Here is a 27,627-nt window from a genome sequence, read left to right on the forward strand (position 1 = left end):
TCTGCAGTTGATCATGTTAAGAAGGTTTCTGCTGCATGTGTTGAGAACAGACTGTAGTGAGGGGCAGGGAGAGCTGTTCTAGAGTTTTCAGAGTACTCACGTGAGAGATAATGGTGATTTGTTCCGATAATAGTGGAAGAGATGAGAAGTGATACTGGATATCTTTTGAAAGCGGAGCCAACAGGATTTCCAGAATGAGGTAGGAGACGAGAGAGGAGGACTTAGGGTGAGCCCAGGGCTTTTGACCTGAGTACTTGAGAGGATGGAGGTGTTGCCGGCTGAGATGGAGGGAGTGGAAGCCGAGGTGGGCAGGAGACCAAGGGTAGGAGAGATCCATTCGCTTTTGGACGAGTTCAGGTGTCTTTTTTTTTTTTAAAGTTTTTATTTAAATTCCAGTTAGCTAATATACAGTGTAATATTCGTTTCAGGAGCCACAGTATAGTGATTCAACACTTCTATACCTCCCCCTGTGCTCATCACGACAAGTCCCGAGTTCCGACGTCTTTTAGGATACGCTTTCTAGCTTTAAGTAATGGATCTAGCCCTTCCATGTTTCTGCGTAGGAAGAGCTTTATGGCACCCGGGGAGGCTGAGGCATTCAGCAGTGAGAGTCTGAAGTAGAACTGCATCCCTGGTAAAAGCCAGGTAATGGCATATATTACCAATATCAAACAGGAGCACCCCATGCTTTCAGTCTGGATGACAGGAAAGTTAGGAAAGCCAGGAGAAGGAACAGGATCAGGAGGAAAGATAGTGGGTTTTAGGAACCAGTAATTCAACCAGGTAGATACATCCACTGTATAGTTAATCACGGGTAGCACAAAATACAGATCCAAGATGGAAAGAATTTCAGATTTTTATATTGGTCAACCAAGAGATGATGATGGCTGAAACCATGAAACCTTGTTAGAAAAGAGAAAAAAACTAAGCAGAGATCCTAGGTGAATGATCTTTTTTGGTGCAAGGAGTCCATGAACTAGTCCAATTGGCTAATGCCTAGGTCCTATAGAGACTTAGAGATGGTAGTTGATAGTTGCTAATGATGGAATAGGACAGAACAGGCAGACACTGAGAAAACACAGTTGACTTTGTCAGCTGCAGGGAAATTGTTTCTTCCAAAGAGCAGTGTCAGTAAACAACCCTACCCTACTTTGTCTTATTGTCCAATACCATGTATCCTTAAAGACCAGCTCAGGTATACACCTGATAATAGCTAACATCTATTGAAAACTAATTATGTATCATATGCTATGCTGAGTCTTGTACTGATTTATTATTAATTCCCACACCAATTTTATGATGTAGGTGCTTGTTTCCCCTTTAATACTTGAAGACTGGAGAGATTAATTAACTTGTCCAAGGTTACATGGTAGGAAAAGAAGTTGAATCCAGGAATACTGGTGTTAGAGTCCACACTCTCAGCCACTACAGAATGCTGCTTTTCTTTGAAGTCTTCTGAGATATTCCCTGACATAATTTATCCCTCTTGACCAGCTGGTTCTACGGGCTGTGATTACTAGGAGTTTAGGTGGTATATATGGTCAAGAGGCCTATACCCTATATAATCTAAGTAAGGGATAAGGATACCTTCTTAAATGATACATAATAATATAAGATAGTGAAAATGAGGGGTACAATAATAAGTAATGTGAATATGGAGAGGGGAATGTTTGGTTTAGGACCAGGTTGATAGGAAAGGCTTTATGGGAAGAGTAGGATTGGATCTGGGCCTTAAAGGATAGGTGTGGTTTTGAGTGTAGGTGATTACATGCAGGTAGGGGTGAAATCAGTGGACACCATTCCAGACAGTAAGAGCAGCTAGGGCAAAGGTGCCCCAGCAGCTGGGGCAAAAGCTAGGGCAGAACAAGATGTATTTGGGGAAACTTAAGTCATCCAGTTTGGTTGGTTAATAGAGCATGTGGTCAGAATGGGTGTTGGATTGGAAAAGAAGACTGAGATCAGGTTGTGAACACCCTGAGTGGAGGTCCATGGAAAGCTGTGAGGTTATAGTGGTTTCACCTAGAACAGAGCTCTATCGTTCTTGACTGTTTACTTTGTGGCTTAAATATAAGTATATTCAAAGAGACATTTTATGTTATTTCTAGAATGCCAGTTAATGAAAACAGAACGACCAAAGCCAAACACATTTATTATCAGATGTCTCCAGTGGACTACTGTTATAGAAAGAACATTTCATGTAGATACTCCAGAGGAAAGGTAAGAAATTTGTTTTTCCTATTTCGTGAAAAAGCAACAATCGGTATAAAGATATATGTGTATCTGACTTCACCATTTGTAAATATATGTGAACATATTTGTAAAATCCTATAGTCCCTTAATAATTGTTTCTGGTATAATAGATGAATAACAGAGGCTTGGAACATATTAAATCAAAACCTCTAGAACTGCTGTAAGATAGTCTTCTTAACAAAAACCAGGACATTTAAAAATTGAAATATAAATTGGGACATTTTTATAACTAAACTACCTTTAAAAATGGTTGAATTGATTGTGTTCATATTTGGAATCTTAAGGTTAGTAATAGCAAAAGGTTTCAAGTAGCATTGCCATTATGCAAGGGGCTGCCTGGAGTATTAGGCTGGGAAGGATTCTGAGATTGGGGCTAAGCTCCATGAGAAAAACAGTACCAGGATTGAATGCCATCGACTGTCCTCATTGCTCTAGAGGGGAGTGGCAACTTCACTGGGCCATTTTGTCATCCTCCTGATCTATGCATTCCTACAACCCCTGCCCCCCCCCCCCCAGTTCTGTTTTAGTACCCTCTGATCTGGTGGTAACTGAGTTAAGTCCAACAACCACAACCACAAAACCATTTTCCTGCACAGATGTTATCATGGTTGATCCAAATCAGCAACTTTGTGAAGTTAAATGTTACTAGCCTATGTTCCAAATGAATAAAGCAGGTCTTAGGAGACTTGTCTAAGATTTAAAACAAAAATAACCTCCCATAAGACCTAGTAAATAGTAAAGTATTATTTTAGTAATGCTTTTCGATCAGTAAACAGTAAATGGTAATGTGTGATTACTTTAGAAAGGAAAGAAAAATAGAAAAGAACTAGAAATTACTCCTAATTTTATAACCAGAGTTAAGGACAGATCTTTTTTTCTTTTATACACTCCCAGTCTTATTCTCTGCAGATGTATTTAGGTCTTGAGCATATATACAATTCCGTATGTCTTTTTCTCCCTGTCCACTCCTGTCTTCCTGGGCATTTCTATCTGCTAAGTTCTCAGTTTGCTTATAGTTCCACCCATAACCATGACTGGGCTAATTCCTATTCATCTGTCAGATCTGAGCTTCCAATACCACATTTCCCACAAAACCTTCTCTGACTCTTGTAGATGAGGTAGGTGCCGCTGCTGTAGACTGCATATCTCCCTGCACCTTTTATATCAAGTATATCAGCACTGTAATCTTTGTTTGCCTTTCTCGCTAGACCGTGAGATTCTTGACTAGCAAGGATCGTAGGTTCCTTGCTCAATATTCTATCTTTACAGCATAGTCCAGGATCCAGCGTAGTATTTGTTGACTGGCTGAATGAATGGAACTTTTCCCATGTCACTGTATAGTCTTTGAAATATTATTCTTAGTGGATTTACATTGAAGCGTGATTAATTTTGCCATTTATGTTTGCAAAGCTGGATTTACGCCATATCTTAAGACTTTAAAATAGTTCCTGCTCTTACATATCACACCACTTTTCTGAACAGTTTTTTTTTTTTTTTTTTAATTTTTTTCATTTATTTGACAGAGACAGCGAGAGGGGGAACACAAGCAGGGGGATTGGGAGAGGGAGAAGCAGGCTTCCCGCGGTGCAGGGAGCCCAACGTGGGGCTCCATCCCAGGACCCTGGGATCCTGACCTGAGCCGAAGGCAGACGTTTAACGACTGAGCCACCCAGGCGCCCCTGAACAATCAGTTTTTATTTGCATTTATAACTAGGAGAAAGCAGTTTTAGTAAAAATGAAAAAACAGCATCTTTATATTTACCATGGGGTGTGTTTTTCTACATTCATCTAGAATCTGCTGCTTAGAGATTTTATATGACTTTAATGTTAATGAAGACTTAGAAAAATGTAGTGAGAACTGGAAAAGCTGTGTATTTTCTGTGTTCTGTCTGCCAGTCTAAAATCCATTCTTTTTGTAAATGTAATATATATCTCTACTTTCACTAAAAAAAAATCTTCTATTTGTTTTATTGGATGATAGAAGTTTGGAATCTACTTTTTCCAAAGGATGAGACCATTGTATCAGCTCCGTTCTTCTTTTCTTTTCATTGAATAATCCATTCTGTCCTCCCTGATTATGGATGGCACATATACATAAATATTTGTATTTTTAGGTTTTTTTTCTTTTTTTTTCCCTTTGACTTCTCCATCATTCTAGCACTGAGACCACATGGTTTTAATTAGAGAAGCCTTATGAAGCTCTTAACTTCTAAGGGAGAGAAAAGGCCTTAACTAGAAGTAAGAAAATTAAGAAAGGAAAAAATTTCCGGTAAAAGCAAACATGTAGTAAAGCAAAACTTCAGTTACTGCTGTTTTTTTTTTTTTCCAAAATGTTCTTAGCTTTTGCAGGCATAGCGTCTGCAGATAATAGTAACTTTGTCTCTTCCTTTCAGGTAGGATGGTCTGTTATTTTTTTGTTTTTAAATAATATGTAATGAATTTCATGATAGCGTACACACTTTTTTCTCTGGTTTTAATGAATGCACTTCAAATTATTCACTGTCAACTACGAAATATGATTTTTCATGTCTAGTTTATTTTGTTATACTGGAACATCCACTTTATAGACCCAGATTATTTTCCTTTCTTAGAGCTAATCATTTTCATTGTCACCACGATGACACCCTGCTGCACTCACACACCCATATTCATGTGCATGCTTATACCCCCTTATGTTACAACTACGGTGAACTACTTATAGTTTCCCAAGTCCTAATTCTGTAGTGACTCTCACATCGCTTGTGGCTCTTTCTGGCTCTTTTGCCCCTATGCCAGAAATAGCTTCCCTTGCTTGTTTCTTCCTGTACCAGTTCATCTTGTACTTCTCCATTTACAACTCATTCCTCTCCTTTGGTCCCCACTCCAAACTTAACATTGTTTTTCTTAGAACACCACTGTTCTCAGTGCAAACTTGTTATCATTTTACCTATAACACTTCGTTATACGTATTTACAATATCAGGGTTTCCCTTATTACTACTGTAAGTTCATATTACAGTATGGCTTATTGAGCTTTAGTAGCATACTAAATATATTTTAGACATTTTATATTAGACATCTTAATTAAATGTTTATTTTTAAATAAATGATCAGCTTAAGAAAATTGATTCATTTTCATATAAGTAGTATATATACTTTAAATAGAAAAATTTACTTGCTTCCGGGGGGTCTCCATTCTGTTTTCCAAGTTGAGTACATTTTCCAACATTACTTAGGAATTAGAAGATTGCATGAATTCTTTGATTAGTGAGATATTTGGGCCCAATACTTTTTTGCAGAGCATACATATGTATTTTAATTGTGGTGAATGAGGTAATTTAGGTCAATAGTCCACCTAAGAACTCTCCAAAAAGATGGACAAAGTGTTTAAAAACAAAAAAAAAACAAAAAAAGGACATACACGAGGCAATTTGGCTGTGAAGAATTATGGGACCAAAACTTTTTGGAAGGGTGAAACCCAGAGAGAAGAGCTCACTATTTTACTAGGGATGCCTGCCAATTCTAGAAGTGTCTGAGATGTTGACATTTGGAGTAACTGTCAGACCTAGGAATCATGTTCTGGAATCCAGGGCCTACCAAAGAGGGGTCATGGTACATCAATACATTTTAGGTTGGCACTAGAAGAAAAGATAAACTCAGATTTAGACTTACCTTTTAAGGATTGAAGTCTAGCTTTAAGTTATTTTAGGTCTTAAATTTGGTTAATGTGATCCACTTTTGCTAGTCTCCCTGGAACCTGTTAAAAGCAAATATAAGTAATCTCAAACTGTCTATTTACATTTTAATGTACATTGTTTGATACGGATTAAAAAATAAACAAGTACACAAAGATTCAAAGATTCAGAAACCACAGAGACAAAACAGACAACTGAATCAGATTCATAGGCTCTCTAGATAATGGAGTTATCAGACAGAATATAAAAGAACTCTGTGTGAGTATAATCAAGGAAAATACAGTTAAGGCTAGGCAATTCATCAGAGCTAGAAATTATGAAAAAGAATAAAATGGAAATTCTAAAATTGAAAACCAAGATACTTAAAATCATGAGTGCTGGTGGATGGTTTTAACAGTAAATTAGGCCTAACATTGGGGAAAATTAGGAATTTAAACATAGGTTATAACAGAATATGCAGAATGAAACATGGAGATAAGGATAGAAAGTAAAAATAAATAAGAAGGCAATGTAAGATGAAAAGAATGTAGTAAGAAGGTCTTACGTATACATAATTGGAGTCTCAAATGGAAGAGTGAAAGAATGGGTCAGAAAGTATTTGTAGTGATAATGGCTGAAAAATTTCTAAAATCGTTAAAGATACCAAACCACATATTCAAGAAGTCCTGTAAATCCCATGCAGGAAAAATACAAAGAAAACCCACTTAGTCTCATTAGACTTTTGAAAACAAAGACAATGGGAAAATCCTCAAAGCAGATAGAGAAAAAAGATAGGTTGCCTTTAAAGGAGCATCAATTAGACCAAAAGATGATATCAATAGAAATAATTGACATGGAATATATGGGATGGAATGATAATTAGAGATAATGGAATGATATTCTCAAAGTGCTGAAAGAAAATACATGCTAATGAGCAAAAATACTTTCCAAGAGTGAAAGTAAGATGAAAATATTTCAGTCAAATATTTCAATAACTTCAGTTCAGAATTGATAGAATTTCTCACCAGCAGACTTGCAGAAAAGGAAACAGTAACAGCATTCTTCAGACAGGGAGAAGAGATGTAGGAAGGAATGAAAAACAAAATGGTAAATAAGTTGATAAAACCAAAGGAATATTGATCTTATGAATAAAAATAACATTTTGTGGTTTAATTATGTGAAGAATTAAAAATCTAAAGTAATAATATATAAATTGAGGTTGAGGGAAAAATGGGAGTTAATGTCTTATGACATCACTGCATTTTCTTAGAAGACTTCAAAGTATGGACATATAAGACTTTGCTAAATTAAGGATGAATGTTATGACTTCAAGGATAATTGCTAAAAGGAAAGCAAGCACATGATGACTACAATGCTGATATGAGGAGAAATAGAATCATAAAAAATTAATCCAGAGTACATTATGTAGGTTGACTGTGCGAAGTTAATGCTATATATAAAAATATGCAAAAAAAAAAAATAAATAAAGGCTGAGAAGCCAACACGAAAAATGAAATGGAATTCTGAAAATTTAAAATAATGAAACAAAAACAGGCAGGAAAAAAGAAAGAAGAGGAGAGAAATAAAAGAAAGTAAAATAGTAGACTTATGTGCAACCATATAAATAATTGCATTAAATATTAATGGGTTAAACACTGCAGTTAAGGCAGAGTTTCAGAATTAAAAATACGAGGCCCACTTATGTGCTGTCTATAAGAAATGCACTTTAAGTATAAAGACATAGCTAACTTGAAAATAAATGGATTAGTAAAAATATATCATGCAAATAGTAACCACAGGAAGAGATTTGCTATATCAGATTTCAAAATAAAATAATATTCTAGAGAGTTCCAGAACACTTTATAATAATAGTGTCATTTGATATGGATGCTGTAACAATCATGAATATGTATGCATGCATAACAGAATTAAACAGAGTAAAATAGACAATCCCACAACTATATTTGTAGATTTTTAAATTCTTTCCAGCAAGTGATAGAGCAGCTAGACAAAAAAATCAGCAAAGTCATAGGATAATACTGTCAACCACCTTGCTGTAGTTGATATTTATGGAATACTACACCCAAAAGTGAGAGAAAACACATTGTTTTCAAATGCACATGGTACATTCACCAAGATAGCTCATATTCTGGATCATAAGCAATTCTTAATATATTTAGCATGATTGAATTATATAAAATATGGTTTCTGGCTTCAGTAGAATTGCTTAGAAATCAGTAAGAATAAGAACCTGAAAAACTCCCAACTATTTGGAAATTAAACAGCATACCTCTTAAAAATCATTGGGTCAAAAACAAAATTCGCAGGAGCCATTAGAAAATCATTTTTATTGAAGGATAATGAAAATAAAGCATATAAAAATTTGTGAATGCTTAGAGGGAAATTTATAACAATAAGTGCCTATACTTGGAAAGAAGAAAGTTAAGTCAATAACCTAAGCTTTCTTTTTAAGAAACTAGAAAAATAAAGTAAACCCAAAGCAAACATCAAGTGGGAACATTCGAGCTAAAAATCAGTGAAATAGAAAACAAAAATAGTAATCAATAAACCAAAGCTAATTCTTTGAAAAAAACTAAAAGAATGGAAAATGTCTTAGAAGATTGTTAAAGAAAAAAAAGACAAGGAAGACACAAATTACAAATATATCAACCCAAGAAAACATTAGAAAACTGGAACAGCCAATGTCAATGAACAGAATTGAGTTAATAATTTAAAAACCTTTCCTCAAAGAAAACTCCCAAGTCCAGATGGCCTCACTCATGAGTTCTGTCAAATATTTAAAGAAATATTACCAGTCCTACACAGTCTTATTTCAGAAAATAATGGAGAAGAGAACACTTTCCAACTTACTTTATAAGGGCACTCCTGTTTCAAAAACCAGGCAAAACTATCATAAGAAGATAGAACTATAGTCTAATATACTTGTGACCATCAGTGCAAAATTTCTTAACACAATTTTGACAAATTCAAAAATGTGGAAAAAGAATAATACATCATTATCCATTCATCTGTCGATGGACATCTTGGCTCTTTCCACAGTTTGGCTTTTGCGGACATTGCTGCTATAAACATCGGGGTGCACGTACCCCTTCGGATCCCTACATTTGTATCTTTGGGGTAAAGATGTGATATATATATACAATGGAATATTATGCAGCCATCAAAAGGAATGAGATCTTGCCATTTGCAAGGACATGGTTGGAACTAGAGGGTGTTATGCTGAGTGAAATAAGTCAATCAGAGAAAGACATGTATCATATGACCTCACTGATATGAGGAATTCTTAATCTCAGGAAACAAACTGAGGGTTGCTGGAATGGTAGGGGATGGGAGGGATGGGGTGGCTGGGTGATAGACATTGGGGAGGGTATGTGCTATGGTGAGTGCTGTGAATTGTGTAAGACTGTTGAATCACAGATCTGTACCTCTGAAACAAATAATACAATATATGTTAAAAAAAAAAAAGATAGGAGGGGAAGAATGAAGGAGGGGAAAATCAGAGGGGGACACAAACCATGAGAGATGATGGACTCTGAAAAACAAACTGAGGGTTCTAGAGGGGAGGGGGGTGGGAGGATGGTTTAGCCTGGTGATGGGTATTAAAGAGGGCATGTTCTGCATGGAGCACTGGGTGTTATACACAAACAATGAATCATGGAACACTACATCAAAAACTAATGATGTAATGTATGGTGATTAACATAACAATAAAAAATTTAAAAAAACTAAAAAAAGAATAATACGTCATGACCAAATGGAGTATATCCAAGAGTTCAGTTGCATTATCATCTGAAATCATTAAACTAAATTAACTATATTCAGAGGATAAAGTAGAAAAACTACATGGTCATCTCAACAGATGCAGAAAAAGCATCTGCCAAAATTCAAAACCCTTTCTAACTAAAACACTCAGCTGACAAGGAATAGAAGGGAACTTACTCAACTTCTATCTATAAAAAACCTACAGCTTATGTGATAATTAAAGGTAAAAGCTTCAGTGCTTTCTCTCTAAGATCTAGAACAGAGTAAGAATGTCTTCTCTCACCACTATTATTTAACATTGTACTAATGGTCTGCTATAGGGCATTATAAGGCAAGAAAAATAAGTAAAAGGCAAATAGATTGGAAAGGAAGAAGCAAAATTGCTCTTATTTGTAGACATGTTTGCATGTGTAGAAAATCCAGAAAAATAAAAGGTATTAGAACTGATATGTCAAAAGCAGGAAAAAACATGCAATGGAAAAAAGACAGTCTCTTCAGTAAATGGTGCTGGGAAAATTGGACAGCCACATGCAGAAGAATGAAACTCGACCATTCTGTAACACCATTCACAAAGATAAACTCAAAGTGGATGAAAGACCTCAATGTGAGACAGGAATCCATCAAAATCCTAGAGGAGAACATAGGCAGTAACCTCTTTGACATCGGCCACAGCAACTTCTTTCAAGATACATCTCCAAAAGCTAGTGAAACAAAAGCAAAAATGAACTTTTGGGACTTCATGAAGATAAAAAGCTTCTGCACAGCAAAGGAAATAGTCAACAAAACAAAGAGGCAACCCACAGAATGGGAGAAGGTATTTGCAAATGACACTACAGATAAAGGGCTGGTATCCAAAATCTATAAAGAAAGTCTCAAACTCAACACCCAAAAAACAAATAATCAAGTCAAAAAGTGGGCAGAAGAGCTGAACAGACACTTCTCTGAAGAAGACATACAAATGGCTAACAGACACATGAAAAAATGTTCATCATTAGCCATCAGGGAAATCCAAATCAAAACCACACTGAAGTACCACCTTACACCAGTTAGAATGGCCAAAATGGACAGGGAAAGAAACAACAAATGTTGGAGAGGTTGTGGAGAAAGGGGAACCCTCTTACACTGTTGGTGGGAATGCAAGTTGGTACAGCCACTTTGGAAAACAGTGTGGAGGTTCCTCAAAAATTTAAAAATAGAGCTACCCTATGACCCAGCAATTGCACTACTCGGTATTTACCCCAAAGACACAGATGTAGTGAAAAGAAGGGCCATATGCACCCCAATGTTCATAGCAGCAATGTCCGCAATAGCCAAACTGTGGAAAGAGCTGAGATGTGCTTCAACAGATGAATGGATAAAGAAGATGTGGACAATATATACAATGGAATATGACTCAGCCATGAGAAAGGATGAATACCCAACTTTTACATCAACATGGATGGGACTGGAGGAGATTATGCTAAGTGAAATAAGTCAAGCAGAGAAAGTCAATTATCATATGGTTTCACTTATTTGTGGAACATAAGGAATAGCATGGAGGACATTAGGAGAAGGAAGGGAAAAATGGGTGGGGGGAATTGGAGGGAGAGATGAACCATGAGAGACTATGGACCTGAGAAACAAACAGGGTTTTAGAGGGGAGGGGGGAGGGGGGATTGGTTAGCCCGGTGATGGGTATTAAGGAGGGCACGTACTGCATGGAGCACTGGGTGTTATACGAAAACAATGGATCGTGGATCACTACATCAAAAACTAATGATGTATTGTATGGTGACTAACATAACATAATAAAATTAAAAACTACAAAAAAAAGAAGAACTGATATGTCAAGTTAATAAGGCTTCAAGGTACAAGGTCAACATACAAAACCAACTTTATTTGTAAGTACTACCAAGAAAAATTAGAAAACTTAAAAAAAATTTAAAAAGCCTCCACAATAGTTCGGAATAGGTAACTCAGCAAGGGATCTCTAAAAAGTGAAGAATGTTGCCAAAGAAAGAAACATCCTAAGAAAACAATCAACTGATTTTGTTCGAGGGAGATGGTAGAGTAGGAAGATCCTGAGATCACTTCCTCTCATGGACACACCATTGCTGCAGCTATATATAGTATAACTCACTTTGAGTAAAGCCTGAAGACTACTGAACAGCTCTTCCATATTTTAAAAACCACATTAAGAAGCATAAGAGGTATAGAGACAAACTTGGGAACCAAACCCTAGACACATTGACCCACAAGCAGGAGGGCTATCACAGGTGCAGACGTCTTCTGTGAGGACCTCTATTGGGCACTCCAGCCCTGGGGATTTGCACTGGGAAGGCAAGCCTCCATAGCCTCCGGCTTTGAAAATCAGTGGGGCTTAACTCAAGAGCTTTGAAAATTGGTGGGTCTTAACTCCAGGAAAGGTGGAGAGCTATATATAACTGACAAGGCTCTTAAAGGGTCTCTGCACAGTATCACTCACTTTGAGACCCAGTACAGAGGCAGTAGTTTGAAAGCTTCTGGGCTACATGTGAGAGATGTATTGACCAATTGTAGGGTTGTGTTGGAGGATCAAGAATCTGTAGGAACTTTCTCCGATAATGGAAGAGTTGGCAGGTGCCATTTTTCTTGACCTCTTTCAGCATAGTTGGCCCAATGCTGGCAGGCACCAGTTCTGAAACTCTCCTTCTACCTTGCTAGCACTGCAGACACCTGTTCTGTGGACCTGTGCTGGCAGATGCCCCTCCAAAGCCGCTTCTGCCCCTCCACACCCAGCAGGAATCACTTAGAGGAAATAACAGCAGACCAAAGGATGCAGAAGAACAGATCAGCAATCTGAAAGTAGTGAAAGACACTCAAGCTGAAGAGCAAAGAGTAAAAAGAATCTAAAAATACGAAGATATGTAAGGGACAACATCAAGCTTAGTAACATTTGCATTATAGGGTTCTCAAAGGAGAAGAGAGAGAAAGGGGGAAAGAAAACTTCTTTGAAGAACTAATAGTTGAAAAGTTTCTAACCTGGAGAAGGAAACAGACAGCCAGGTCCAGGAAGCAGAGTGAGTCCAAACAAGATAAACCCAAAGAGATCCACATCAAGACACATAATAATTAAAATGTCAAAAATTAAAGATGAAAAAATCTTAAAGGCAGCAAGTTATATAAAAGGAAAATGGCATAAGACTGATTTTTCAGCAGAAACTTTGCAGGCCAGTAGGGAGTGGCATGATATAAACTAAGTGATGAAAGGAAGAAAACTACAACCAAGAATACTCTACCCAGCAAGGTTGTCATTCACAGTAGAGGGAAAGAGAAAAGAGTTTCCCAGACAAATAAAAGTAAAGTTCATCACAACTCAACTAGCCTTATAAGAAATGTTAAAGGGACTTTTTTAAGAAGAAAAGAAAGGCCATAATGAGAACTAAGAAAATTATTAAAGAAAAATTTCACTGGTAAAAGCAAACATATGGTAAAGGTAGTAGATCAATCACTTATAAAACTGTATGAAGATTGAGATTAAAGTAATAAAATCAATTATATCTACAATAATTAATTAATGGATATACAAAATAAAGATGTAAAATGTGAAGTCAAATACATAAAATGTGGAGAGCGGTAATAAAAATATGGTGCTTTCAGAATGTGTTAAAGTTAATTGAACATTAACTTTAATAGACTGCTATATACATAGGGTGTTATATGTGAACCTTCTATGAACCACAAACTGAAAATCTTTAATAGATACAAAACCTAAAGAGAAAAGAATCCAAGCTTAGCACTCAAGAAAATCATAAAATCATAAGGGAGGAGAGTAAGAGAAGAAGAAAGGAACCAAGAAAAACTACAAAACAACCAGAAAACGGTTACATGCCAGTTGTCATATGCCAACAAATGGCAATAAGTACATCCCTATCAATAATTACTTTTAATGTAAACAAACTTAAAGTTCCAATCAAAAGATAAAGGGTGACTGAATGAGGAAAAAAATAAAATAAGACCCAACTATATGCTCTCTACAAGAGACTTACTTCGGACCTTAAGACACATACAGACTGAAAGTGAAGGGCTGGAAAAACATATACTGTGCAAATGGAAGTGGAAAAAAAAAAAAGCTGGAGTAACAGTACTCATATCAGACAAAATAGACTTTCAAGCAAAGACTGTAACAAGAGACCTAGATGGGCATAATATAATGATGAAGGGATCAAGCCAACGAGAGCATATAATGGTTATAAATTTGTATGCACCCAACCTAGGAGCACCTAAATATATAAAGCAAATTAACAGACATAAAAGGAGAAATTAACATAATAGGAGGGAATTTTGGCACCTCATTTACATCAATGGAGAAATTATCCAGAAAAAAAATTAATAAAGAAGGAAACAGTGGCTTGAATGACACATTAGACCAGACAGACCTTACAGATATATACAGAACATTCCATCTAAAAACAACAGAATACACATTATTTTCAAGTACTCATGGAACATTCTCCAGGACAGATTACATAGTAAGCCACAAAACAAGTTTAAGAAGATAAGTTTAATAAGTTTGAAAAGATTGAAATCATATCAACCATCTTTCCCAGCCACAACAATATGAAGCTAGAAATCAGTTACAAGAAAAAACTGAAAAAAAACCCACAAACATGGTGTTTCAACAATATGCTACTAAACAACCAATGGGTCAATGAAGAAAACAGAGAGAAAATTAAAAAAAAAATAGATGCAGACAAATGAAAATGGAAATACAACAGTTCAAAATCTTCGCTACCCAGCAAAGGCAGTTATGAGAGGCAAATTTCCAATGATACAGGCCTACCAAAAAACAACTAAAACAAGGAAAATCTCAAACAATCTAACCTTACTCCTAAGGATCTAGAAAAAGAAGAACAAACACACCCCAAGGTTAGTAGAGGGAAGGAAGTAATCACACCAGAGTGGAAATAAATAAAATGGAGACTTAAAAGAATAATACAAAAGATCAGTGAAACTAAGAACTAGTTTGTTGAAAAGCAAAACAAAATTGATAAACCTTTAGCCAGACTCTTAAAGAACAAAAAAAAGACAGGACTCAAAATCAGAAATGAAACAAAAATTGTAGCTGACACCAAAAATTATAGCTGACAGAAATACAAAGGGGATGACTACTATGAAAAATTATATGCCAATAAATTAGGCAACCTAGAAGAAATGGATAAATTCCTAGAAACTAGAATCTTCCAAGACTGAAAGAGGAGGAAATAGAAAATCTAAACAGACATCAATTAGTAGTAATAGAATCGAATCAGTAATCAAATAACTCCCAGTAAGTAAAAAAAGTCCATGACCAGATGGCTTCATAGGTAAATTCTACCAAACATTTAAAGAAGACTTAATACCAATTCTTCTCAAACTATTCTAGAAAATTAAAGAGCAAGGATTGCTTCTAAATTCATTCTGTGAGGCCAGCATTACTGTGATTCCAAAACCAGACAAATGTACTATAAAAAGAAAATTATAGGCCAGTATCTGATGAACACAGATGCAAAATTGGCACAAAACGTTAACAAACCAGATTCAGAGTACATTAAAAGGATCATTCCTCATGATCAAATAGGATTTATTCCATGGGTGCAAGGATGGTTTCATATCCACAAAACAGTCAGTGAGTGTGATACAGCACATTAACAAAATGCAGGATGAAAATCATATGATCATCTCCATAGGTGAAGAAAAAGCATTTGACAAAATACAACATACATTCACTTTCAAGAAAATGGCTATAGAGGTATAGAGAATGTACCTCAATATAATAAAGTCCATAAACCCACAGCTAACATCATACTTAATGGTGAAAATTTCCAAGCTTTTCCTCTAAGATCAGGAGCAAGACAAGGATGTCCACTCCCACCCCTTTTAATCAACACAATACTGGAAGTGTTAGTCCCAGCAGTCAGACAAGAAAAAGAAATAAAAGGCATCCAAACTGGCAAGGAGGAAGTAAAACTGTCACTTTTTGTAGGTGACTGATACTAAATATAGAAAAGCCTAAAACTTGGGGCACCTGGGTGGCTCAGTTGTTGAGCGTCTGCCTCCGGCTCAGGTTACAATCTCAGGGTCCTGGGATCGAGCCCCGCTTTGGGCTCCCTGCTCAGCGGGAATCCTGCTTGTCCCTCTCCCTCTCCCCCTGCTTGTGTTCCCTCTCTCACTGTGTCTCTCTCTGTCAAATAAAAATTAAAAAAAAAAAAGAAAACCCTAAAACTTGACCAAGAAAACTATTAGAACTAATAAATGAATTCAGTAAAGTTGCAGGATAAAAAAGTAACATGTAGAAATTTGTTGCATTTCAATGCACTTACAAGGAACTATCAGAAAGAGAAATTAAGAAAACAGTCCCATTTGCAATTGGTTCAAAAAGAATAAATTTAACCTAGGAGGTGAAAACCTGCACTCTGAAAACTGTAAGACACTGAGGAAAGAAGTGGAAGGTGATACAAATAATTGGAAAGACATACCATGTTCACGGGTTAGAAGAATTAATATGGTTAAAATGTTCATACTACCTGAAGCAATCTACAGATTCATTGCAAACCCTATCAAAATATCAATAATTTTTTCATAGAACTAAAATTTATATGGAACCACTGAAGACCCTGAGTAGCAAAAACAATCTTGAGAAAGAAGAACAAAGCTGGTAGTATCACAATCCCAGATTTCAAGATATAGTACAAAGCTATGGTAATCAAAACAGTATGGTGCTGGCACAAAAATAGACACACAGATCAATGGGAACACAGTGGACAGCCCAGAAATAAACCCACACTTATTTTGTCATTTCATCTATAACAGAGTATGCTAGAATATACAATAGGGAATGACAGTTTTTCAGTAAATTGTGTTGGGAAAACTGAACAGCCAATGCAAAAGAATGAAACTGGACCACTTTTTTTTTTTTTTTTTTTTTTTTACATCATATACAAAAATAAACTCAAACTGGAATAAATACCAAAATATAAGACCTGAAATGATAAAACCCCTAAAAGAATACATAAGTGGTAACCTTTGGACAATGGTTTCAGCAGTATTTTTTGGATCTGTCTTCTAAGGCAAGGGCAACAAAAGCAAAAATAAGCAATTGAAACTGCATCAAACTAAAATGCCTTTACAAAGGAAACAATCAACAAAACAAAAAGGCAACCTACTGAATGAGAGAAGATATTTGCAAATGACATATCTGATAAAGAGTTAATACCCAAGATATACAAAGAACTCTTACAACTCAAACCAAAAACTCCCAAATAATCTGGTTAAAAAATGAGCTGAGGGCTTGAATAGACATTTTTCCAAAGAAGACTTAACAGAAAGTAAGTCAGTCACAGGGGTGTAAAATACAGCATAGCACATATAGTCAATAATATTGTAATAACTTTGTAGATGACAGAAGGTAATTACATTTATGTGGTGAGCATTTCATAGTGCATGTAAGTGTTGAATAACTATGTTGTACACCTGAAATTAATGTAATACTGTATGTCAACTATACTTCAATGAAAAATAAATGATTTTTAAAAAATAAAATACTTCTGAATAAATTTAAAATATGCAAGACATTTTCACAGAAAGTCACAAAAGATTGCATTGGGAGATTAAAGACCTAAATAAATGAAGACTATACTATCTTTATGGAGTGAAAAATTTAAGTTTTTCAGATAGTAATCTACCCCAAATTGATCCATAGATTTAATACAATTCCACTCAAAATTCTAACAGACTTTAACACACACTGATTCAAAAATTTATATGGAAATGAATGATTCTTGATCTGATAATACAAATTTCACCCAGTGCTCCTGAGACTTACTATTTTACCTACAAACTATGACTTTTTTTTTTTTTAACTTATCTGTGATTTGGGAACAGTGAAAGGCCTTGGCTTTGAAAACCTTTTCTTGGAACTTCTGTTGGACCACAGTAAAGATCTTGACTATGTCAATGATGAATTTAACAATGGCTAGACAAAAAAAGTTTTTCAAGGGGCAGCAAGCTTTGGGGGGTCAATTTACTTTATAGGTAAGATGTGGATAGGTAATAAAATTTAACTGTACTTTTAAAGGGTTTTAACTGAATTTTCATATAATCCTTTCCTTCTTTTTTCTTCTACTCTTAAATAAATGCTCCTACAATTGTAAGATCTGTAATGTTAAATGCTTTTGGGATTAGTTTCACCTTTGAGTAAGGATGGGAGGTTATATTTACATATGTGTGTGTATATTATCCTGGAATAGACTTTAGTTGTGTTGATGTCATATTTTATGAAAGGGAAATAATTGAATCATTTACCATCTTTATTAATGGGAAACTGTACTTGTTTTTATAGGGAAGAGTGGACAGAAGCTATTCAGGCTGTAGCAGACAGACTTCAGAGACAAGAAGAGGAGAGAATGAATTGTAGTCCAACTTCACAAATTGATAATATAGGGGAGGAGGAGATGGATGCTTCCACAACCCATCATAAAAGAAAGGTAGAGAATAGTAATTTATTCCCTACTCAGCACAGTGTATGTGTGTGGAAGAAATATGCTAAAAATTGCCATTTGCAAGAAGTGTTGGCTGATGATCTTACGTTATTCAAATATATAGGTGTGGATGGTGTTTATCCTGGTAAATCTGAAATACCTGTCATTGTTTAAGACCAAGTAATTTAAACGTCACCTCATTTTCATGGTTCGGCCTTAACACTGACAGCCGATAGGGCTTTGGGGGTACTTGTTAACTGAAGTGCCATTGTGCTGATTTATAATCTGCATTTTTTTCTTATTGTTTTTAATACCATTTTAGAACTTGGGAATAATGTTTTCCCTAATGATTTGGTCATTTTCCATTTGGTATTTTGTATGCTCAAAGCAGAAGCAGAAATGGTTCTGGTGTGCTTCCTACCTGATGCCCCAGCCTCACTAATATCAGCAGGAAAGTGAATAGTCTGAGAAATAATAGCTTTTTATTTTAATGGCTTGCTCCCGAGCCAGTGAGGGAAAAGTGTTTTCCTTCCCTGAGTGCTCCAGATTAATAAATGCCAATTTACATATTGATGGAATTACAAATTATGTTTTCATTGCTATAGAAAATTAAAAAGCTGGGTGCCTGGGTGGCTTAGTCACTTAAGCGTCCGACTCTTGATTTTGGCTCAGGTCATGGTCTCAGGGTCCTGGGATCGGGCCCCTCATTGGGCTCTGTGCTCAGCGGGGAGTCTGCTTTAGATTCTCTCACTCCCTCTCCCCCTGCTTGTTCTCTCAAATAAGTAAATAAATCTTCTTAAAAAAAAAAGAAAATTAAAAAACAACTTCCTTGTATGAAAATGGTATTTTAAGATTAAAGATCTAAGTGTTCAAAGTAAATGAACATGCCATTTATTATGTTAGAATGTATTTGTTATAATGAATTATAAATTTAATCTTCATGTAGGAAAACACTAGTTTTTAATGTAATTACCCATGTGATTTGGTCTTAGCATAATGATTAAGAACTCTTTGGAGTTAGACTGCTTGAGTTCAAATCCTCCTTTTTCCAAGTGCTAAACACGTGAACTTGATGAAGTTATACCATCACAACCTAGAGTTTGTTAATTACTCTCTCCTCATCTGAAATCTCTTCTAATTATAATAATATTCTTTGTTTGATCTTGGTCAAATGTCTGAGAACTCTTTGTGTCTTCATTAAAGACTTATCCTCTATTTGTTAGTTGAAATGAATCCCTCTTTTAAGTCAACTTAACACCCCCTTGTTCTTCAGTCATTGCAAAAAACAAAAACAAAGAAATAGTCTAGCTTTACTCACCTACTCAGAGATAAGGAAGCTTCTTTTGGATGTCTATGAGCACATGTACACAATGAATGTAAAATGTGACTGTGCTCATAAATTTAAAATCAGGTCCCAATGAACCTTGTCCTTTCAATTCTGCACTACCCCATTCAGTAACAGGCTATGCCAGCTATACTCTTTTTAATTGAAATTCCTAGAACTCTGCTTAATAACAGAGTAATAAGCTGCTGTTGAGGCAGTTACAGGTTGAAAGTGGGGAGTTTATAATCCTAACTAGAAATACTCTTACTGATGGATGAGAGAATTTGGAAATGAATATGGAAATTATTTACCAGAAAAAATTTTGAATGAAGAGAGATAAACATTTTCAAAGATGTAAAAATGCAAAAGTATGGAGGATTTTTTTTTTTTTTTCCTGTTAAGGCTTGTTATCAATCATTATAAAAGCACAGTGCAATTTCTTCTCTTCACAATTACCAGTGTGGATTATCTTAGAATCCATCACCTTCACTAATTATCACTTGTAAACATTTATTGTAAGTTTATTTTGTGCTGTGCTCTGAGCACTACTGTTATATGTATTATCTCATTTAATCCTCACAAAAACCATATGAGATGTAGGTACCATTATTACCCCATTTTGCAAGTGATTCATCTGACATTCAGATAAGTTAAATAATCTTGTTCAAACATGTAAGGACTTTTAATTATACACTGTATTACTTCAGTGGGCAACTTATTTCTTATTATTGATTGATATAACGTGAACCTTTATAATCACTATAATTATTATACTCATTACATGACCAAGTTATATTAGAGAACAAAATTATACAGATATTCTCTCTTACAATTGTACTTGGTTTCTCAAAATATTTATGTCAAGATGTTGTACTTTGTGTTTCAGTTAATTTCATTTTATATTGGTGTACTCTTGGGAAAATCAGTAAAATTTTAATTTACAGAACAGTGATAGAAAGTGAGGTTTTTAAAGTAGATTCTCTAAGAAATCTCTCACTGAAACTGGGTCTCAAAAATTAAAAATTGATATGGTCAGAAGTATTTTGAAAAGAGGAGGATTCATTGTCTTATTTGACCTATACCTGATTTCCATTTTTCTTTTTTATTTCATTTCATTTTTTAAAAAGATGTTTAAAAGATTTTATTTATTTATTTATTTATTTATTTATTTATTTATTTCTTTATTTATTGAGAGAGAGGGAGGGAGAGAGGGAGCGGGTGAGCAGGGGCAGGGGCAGAGGGAGAGGGAGAATCTCAAGCAGACTCCTCACTGAGCATGGAGCCCGACTAGGGGCTCGATCTTACGACCCTGAGATCATGACCTGAGCTGGAATCCAGAGTCATACACTCAACTAGTTGGGCCATCCAGGCACCCCTATTTCATTTCATTTTAAGTGAGATAGTATAAGACCCTTTTAAAATGACAAAGAGAATAGAAAAAGGTAGAACCTCAGTACCACTCTTTCATGATGGCCCTAACAACTTGGTTAAAAAGGATAAAATAGTGCTATCACTTCCCTAGTTCCCTAGTACTATATCCTTTATGTGTATCAGGTATCATAGAAAGAATTGCAGAAGTCAGATTATTTTTTTTCAAAGATTTTATTTATTTATTTGAGAGAGAGAATGAGATAGAGAGAGAGCATGAGAGGGGGAGGGTCAGGGGGAGAAGCAGACTCCCCGCTGAGCGGGGAGCCCAATGCGGGACTCGATCCTGGGACTCCAGGATCATGACCTGAGCCAAAGGCAGTCGCTCAACTAACTGAGCCACCCAGGCGCCCAGAAGTCAGATTATTTTTAATATCAGACTGTAAACACAGATATTCTGAAATAAGAATGCCTTTCTCATAATTTACAGCGTACATTTTCTTCTTTGTTCACTTTTTGAAAAATGAGCAATAGGTTGAGGGGAATGGCTACTACTTGTGTTAGCTCTGCTGAGAATTGTCTTAGCTGTTTTCTCTTGCCTCAAGCAGACACATGGTTACTTCTCTTAGTGGTAGAGTATTACCCAGTTTCTGCTGCACAGGGTGAAAAATCTCTTAAGGAACGACACCAGGTGGTGGAAAAGAGGCAGAAGCCTCATAACCAGATTTATGTGCTGTTCTGTGTTTCAACTAAAAGATGATCTTTCAAAGGAATTTGATCAGAGGACTCAGAAGTGCCTAATCTTGGTCTGCCAAGCGGCCATTCTCTATAGGGTCAGGTATGTGAAGGAGCACAGCATAAGAGGATCAACAGCCAAATGGGAGTCAAAGTTCTGCCTAATTTATTCATCTTCAATTATATATTCATATTCTTTAACCTAAATTTTGGACTATATAATTAGCCTTCTTCTTATACTCTAGTGTCATTTGTTATGTATGCCCATGCATCTCTTAACCTAAAACAGCCGCGTTGACATGCTGGAGATTATGCGAAGGAAAGAATATAACTATGTAAAATATTTACTTAATAAATTTGGGGGATTGGGTTTTAGAGGATTAATTTTTCTGCAGAGGATCCATACTCTCATCTTTTATTAAAATCTTACTGTATTTTTCCCCTTAATACCATCTAAAAGAGGGAAGCATTTTGTAATGGGTTACATTTCATTTGTAAAGACTAGATAATTACTGTGTGTACCATGCTGAACATGAACATTTGGTATCAAAGATACTTTTTAAATTTTCTGAAGTTTTGTCAAAATAGATATGAAATCTGTTTCTGATTTTTTTCACATAGGATGCTTTTACTAATATTAATTTCCATGCAAATTCCCTTTTAAGGTTGGCAGTCAAACTGATAGAAGCTGTGAAATTTAACGATAAGGCTATTATATTTTTTTAAACCTCCTTTTCTCTAAGAATTGCAGTCCTTAAGGAATATAGCAATATTTTATAATTACATATTGCTTTTCATCTGAAAATGTCATAAAGCAATTTATAAATTCCTTATTTTTATCTCTAAGAATTCAGTTTCCATTTCTATAATATTTAATAATAGGACACAGCAAATATCATTTTTCAGTGCATTTAGATACAAATTGAGGAGGGTACTGTTCAAATGAAGCTTTGAGCAAAAAATAACATCGTAGCCTAGTTATAAGAATAATGTCTCTCAGTTCATTATTGCCATGGAATAAACTACCCAGGTTTAATGTCTTAAAAGAATAACAGTATATTAGTTTTCATGATTTTGTGGTTTGTGTAGGCACTTCCACTGGTCTCACATGGATCTCTCAAGCAGTTGCATTCAGTTAGCATACAGGCTGATCTGGAAGATCCAAGAAAGCCTTTCTCACATTTCTGGATTCTTGGTTCTCCTCTATGTGATCTCTTGGCATATGGTGTCTTATCATCGAGGCCCTTTGTACATGGTATCTTTCCTTATGGCATGAAGGCTGGCTTTCAATTATGACATTTCCAAGAGGGTGAAAGCATAAACTGCTAGATTTAAAGGCTGGATCTGGAACTGGCATAGTATCACTTCGATCATATTCTGTGTTCAAAGCAGGACACAAGGCTAGCCCAGGGAGAGGGAAAGTTGAGTCCACCTCTTCATGGGAAGAATGGCATGTGCATACAGGGAGTCAAGGGACTAGTGGCAGCCATTGTTGGAGACTGCCTAGCACAGGTAGCTTTGGGGTTATACAGTATTCCTTGGTTTTTAAAAAAATATTAGTGAAAACAGAATTTTTTAATACTACCAGCTATTCAAATGACAGTAACCTTGTTAACTCTATTCTGCATATTTAGTGCCACATGTTTGATTTTTAGTTGAATTAATAAATGTACTTTTTCATTTTCCCTGATACTCTTTGCTCCTTGTCTTTTGAACTGGAGATATTATTGAATGGTTAAGATATCATAACTTGACATTTGGAAAATTTTTCAAAATTATAGGCAGCAGATAATGTTGAAAGTGAATATAGGCATCTGTTTCTAAATTTTTTAGAATTTTTACAAAATATGTAGAATATTGGTCTGTAGTTTTCTTGTAATATTTTTGTCTGGTTTTGATAATCAGGGTAATAATGGCCTCATAGGATGAATTGCGAAGTATTCTTTTTCTCTTTTTCTCAATTTTCTGTAGGAGTTTATATAGAATTGGTATCATTTCTTCCTTAAACGTTTAAAGAATTCAACAGTGAAACCATCTGGCTCTAGAGTTTTGTTGAGAGGTTTTTTTTTTTACCACAAATTCAATTTTCTAGTAGACATAGGGCTATTCAAGTTACCTATTTCTGTTTGAGTAAGCTTTGATAATGTGAGGCTTTCGGGGAATTTATTTATTTCATGTATATTGTTGATTTTATGGGCATAAAGCTGTTTATACTATCCCATGTGATCCTGTAGAGTCTGTAGTAGTGTCAGCTCTTTCACTCCTGACATTGGTCATTTGCGTCTTTCTTTATTTTTCTGAGCAAGCTGGCTAGAGGTTTATCAATTTTATTGATCTTCTCAAAGAACCAGCTATCCTGGTCCATAACCAGTATCATATCCTCTGCTTTTTTTTTTTCTTTTTAAGATTTTTAAATTGATTTCTGCTCTGACCTTTATCTCCCTTCTTCTCTTTCTCTTGAGTTTAATTTGCTCTTGTTCAATTTCTTAATGTGGAAGCTGAGATCATTGATTTGAGACATTCTTGACATTTACTTTGGATGGGTGGTAAACAGGAAAAAATACAGTTATAAAATAGCAGAAAAGTCTCTACTAACTTCTGATCATCTGTAGGATAAAACCCAGATGCTTAACTTGTTATTCATAAAGCCCTCGGAACTGAATTTAAATTTAAGATGATAAACTGAGCATACCCAGTTATCTCTCCTTCCATTTAAAAACCCATTAAAATGGTAGTAAAGGCATTAAAAAAGAGACAAGTCCACACAAATGAAAAGCTGAGTGCGGGAAAGGCATTAGTGGACAACAAATACCAAAATTATGGAAATTTATGGAAGAACATTCATAGAGCAGGAAAAGCATGCATAAAGGGGGCTGTAGAGAACAAGTAGCAGGTCTCCTTGGCGAAATCCTGGAAATCACCTGACTTAGGATTGAGAAATGAAACTGAAAACAGGCAGAATAATTAGAGGCATTCTTAGACGTCCCTGACTTTCTATTCTGAACTGCACCAATTGCTTTCTCAGATGTTGTACTGCTTCTTTTTAGATTTCATCTTACTGGGCTCCAGGGCTATTTTCAACATTTCTTACACACCGATATTTCACTTCCTAGGATTTCATCCTAATTTTGTTAGAGTACATTCTCAAATAGCTTCCCTGAAAGGTACTGCTCCCTTAGATGTATTTGGAAATGTTTGTGGGGGACATTTTTGATGACTACATTGTTTGGGGATAGTGGCACTACTAAACCCTGAAAAACTTGAGTCCTTGGAAAACAATGTGGAAGTTCCTCAAAAAATTAAAAATAGAATTACCATTTGATCCAGTAATTCCACTAATAGGTACTTAACCTAAAGAAAACAAAACAATAATTTGAAAATATATATGCACACCCCTATGTTTATTGCAGCATTATTTATAATAACTAGGCTATGAAAGCAACCCAAGTGTTCACTGATAGAGGAATGGGTAAGGAAGAGGTGGTATATATACACAATGGAATGTTACTCAGCCATAAAAAAGAACAAACCATTGCCATTTGTGACGACATGGATGGAGCTAGAGAGCATAATACTAAATGAAATACAGTCAGAGAAAGAGAAATACCGTATGATTTCACTCATATGTGGAATTTAAGAAACAGAACAAATGAACAAAGAAAAAAGGAGACCAAAGAAACCAGACTCTTAAATACAGAGAACGAATTGGTGGTTGCCAGAGAGAAGGCAGGTGGGATGGATGGGTGAAATAGATAAAGGTGATTAAGAGTACACTTATCTTGATGAGCACTGAGAAATGTATGGAACTGTTGAATCATTCTGTACACCTGAAACTAATATAACATTGTTAACTGTACTTCAGTAAAAAAACAAACAACCAAAAAAAACCTGAGTCCTTGAAAGTGAATGAAAATGATTGTTTTCCTTGTGCCCCTACACTTGACTGATAGTTTGACTAGTAGAGGAATTTGAGGTTCAGAGTTATTGTCTCCAGTATCTGAGAATTGCTTAAATTATTTCTCGTATCCGTGATTGCGAGAGAGGCAGCCATTGCCAGTCTGATTCTTAGTCATTTAAGTGTGCTTAGAAATTGGTAAAATTTGCTTTTGAGTAGATACTGCAAACATATACCTATATCTTTTATAAATAAATTGCATCAAATACTTCATCCTCTATTTTTTTAATTTGTATTTTTCAGACAATGAATGATTTTGACTATTTGAAACTACTAGGTAAAGGCACTTTTGGGAAAGTTATTTTGGTTCGAGAGAAGGCAAGTGGGAAATACTATGCTATGAAGATTCTGAAGAAAGAAGTTATTATTGCAAAGGTAATTGATTACTAGAGTTGATTACTAAATTTTTGCTTATGGTATGCACTCATGTGTGTTCATGCATACACATGGCTGAAGTGTAGAAATTCCGTTAAATAACCAAAATGTTGATTGTAGGCTACTGTTGCAGCAGGATCTGCATATCAATATTTATAATGTTAAAAATTTCAAAAGTTTATAGTATTATCTGAACGTTGTATACCGAAGCTATTTTGTTCCCTTGAGGAGATAAAAATATTTATTCTATGTTTATGTATTTGGAGGAATGTTTTGACTGTCTGTTTTTGTGACCTGTAGCACTAATTATACTAGTATTGCCTTTTGATATTTCCCCCCAACATTCTGAATTTTTTATTATTAAATAAAAAAGTAATTCAAATAACATAGATGATTTGCACCCATAAATTATACAGCTTATATAACGATGAATGGGAAAGCATCCTTAATAGATTTGAAAATACAAGAATGATGAAACTAAAAGAAATAGTAGTCTTTGAAATTCTTTCAGGAACTCTTAACCCCCACCTCCATAACTTTGTTCAGCTTAGACATACACAGATAACGTGTTAATGATGCCAGTTCTCACTCAGAGTTCTGAACAGAATCCTAATTCCCTCAGTAGACAAATTCGATAACTTTACAAATTGGTCCATGCTTTATGTTTCATTTATTTCAACAAATGATACATGATATTATTGGTATACTTTATGGACTACTTTAACTTTCAAACCACATTGACCCTTGAACAACATGGGGGTTAAGGGTAACTCCCTGCTCAGTCGAAAGTCCACATGTAACTTTTGACTCCCCCACATTTAACTAACAGTCTACTATTGACTGGAAGCCTTCGCAATATCATGAACAGTCAATTAACACATATTTTGTATGTCATATGTCTTATTATATACTGTATTTTTACAATGAAGTAAGTTAGAGAAAAGAAAATATAATTAAGAAAATCATAAGGAACAGAAAATACATTTATAGGCCTGTACTGAATTTATTGAAAAAAAATCCATGTATAAGTGGACCCGTACTGTTCAAACACATGTTCAAGGGTCAACTGTATAGTTTCCTCATCTGGAGTGTATTGCTCCACACACTTTGTGAAGCTGTCCTCCCCCTGTCTTTGTGCATTTGCTTTTATTTCAATTCTTACACAAGTCTGTGTCTGGTATTGGAAATAACACTGACCTTGGAGTCACACAGGTCTGGATTCACATCCCAGCTTTGCATCTTATCATCTAATGACCTTTAACAACCAGTTTTGGGGGGAGTACTGCTCCCTTAGAGACATTCGCAATGTTTTGGGGGAGCATATTTGCTTATTCACAGTGAAGAGAAACTGCTGACTGTCACCAGGTGGAGGCCACGCATGCTCAATGTTCTGCAACATGTCGAGCAGCCCAACAGAGCCTTGCATTTTTCATCTGCAAAATTTCACTTGTTAAAATGAAAAACAATCACTTGAAATAATGAGCCCTGGATGTTGTATGTAACTGATGAATCACTGAATTCTACCTCTGAAACTGTTTAGTGTATTTTAACTAAATCAAATTTAAATTAAAATTTTTTTAAGAAAAGGTATTTCTGGACAGAAATATTGAGGATTAGGATATGTAAAGTATTTAGCATAGTACCTGACACTACTTATTAAACTGATATTTTCTGGGAGGTAGTATAGTGCCACTTACTAAATGATCCC

At 35.4% G+C, this 27,627-nt stretch overlaps 1 protein-coding gene across 6 annotated transcripts in view; it reads left to right on the top strand.

Moving 5' to 3' along the window:
* AKT3 (AKT serine/threonine kinase 3) overlaps positions 1-27,627 on the top strand; it is a 303,411-nt gene that overhangs the window by 149,028 nt on the left and 126,756 nt on the right. For 5 of the 6 annotated variants that reach the window (XM_032389383.1, XM_032389380.1, XM_032389385.1 and 2 more), the window contains 3 exons: positions 2,106-2,217; positions 18,024-18,168; positions 25,788-25,919. In XM_032389383.1, the coding sequence (XP_032245274.1) occupies positions 2,106-2,217; positions 18,024-18,168; positions 25,788-25,919 (389 nt within the window). Of the gene's footprint in view, positions 1-428; positions 646-2,105; positions 2,218-18,023; positions 18,169-25,787; positions 25,920-27,627 lie in introns of those variants that run through there. The other variant, XM_032389384.1, reaches the window with a different exon arrangement.

Source organism: Phoca vitulina, unplaced genomic scaffold (assembly GCF_004348235.1).
Source record: "Phoca vitulina isolate PV1807 unplaced genomic scaffold, GSC_HSeal_1.0 scaffold54, whole genome shotgun sequence".
Classification (NCBI taxonomy): Eukaryota; Metazoa; Chordata; class Mammalia; order Carnivora; family Phocidae; genus Phoca; species Phoca vitulina.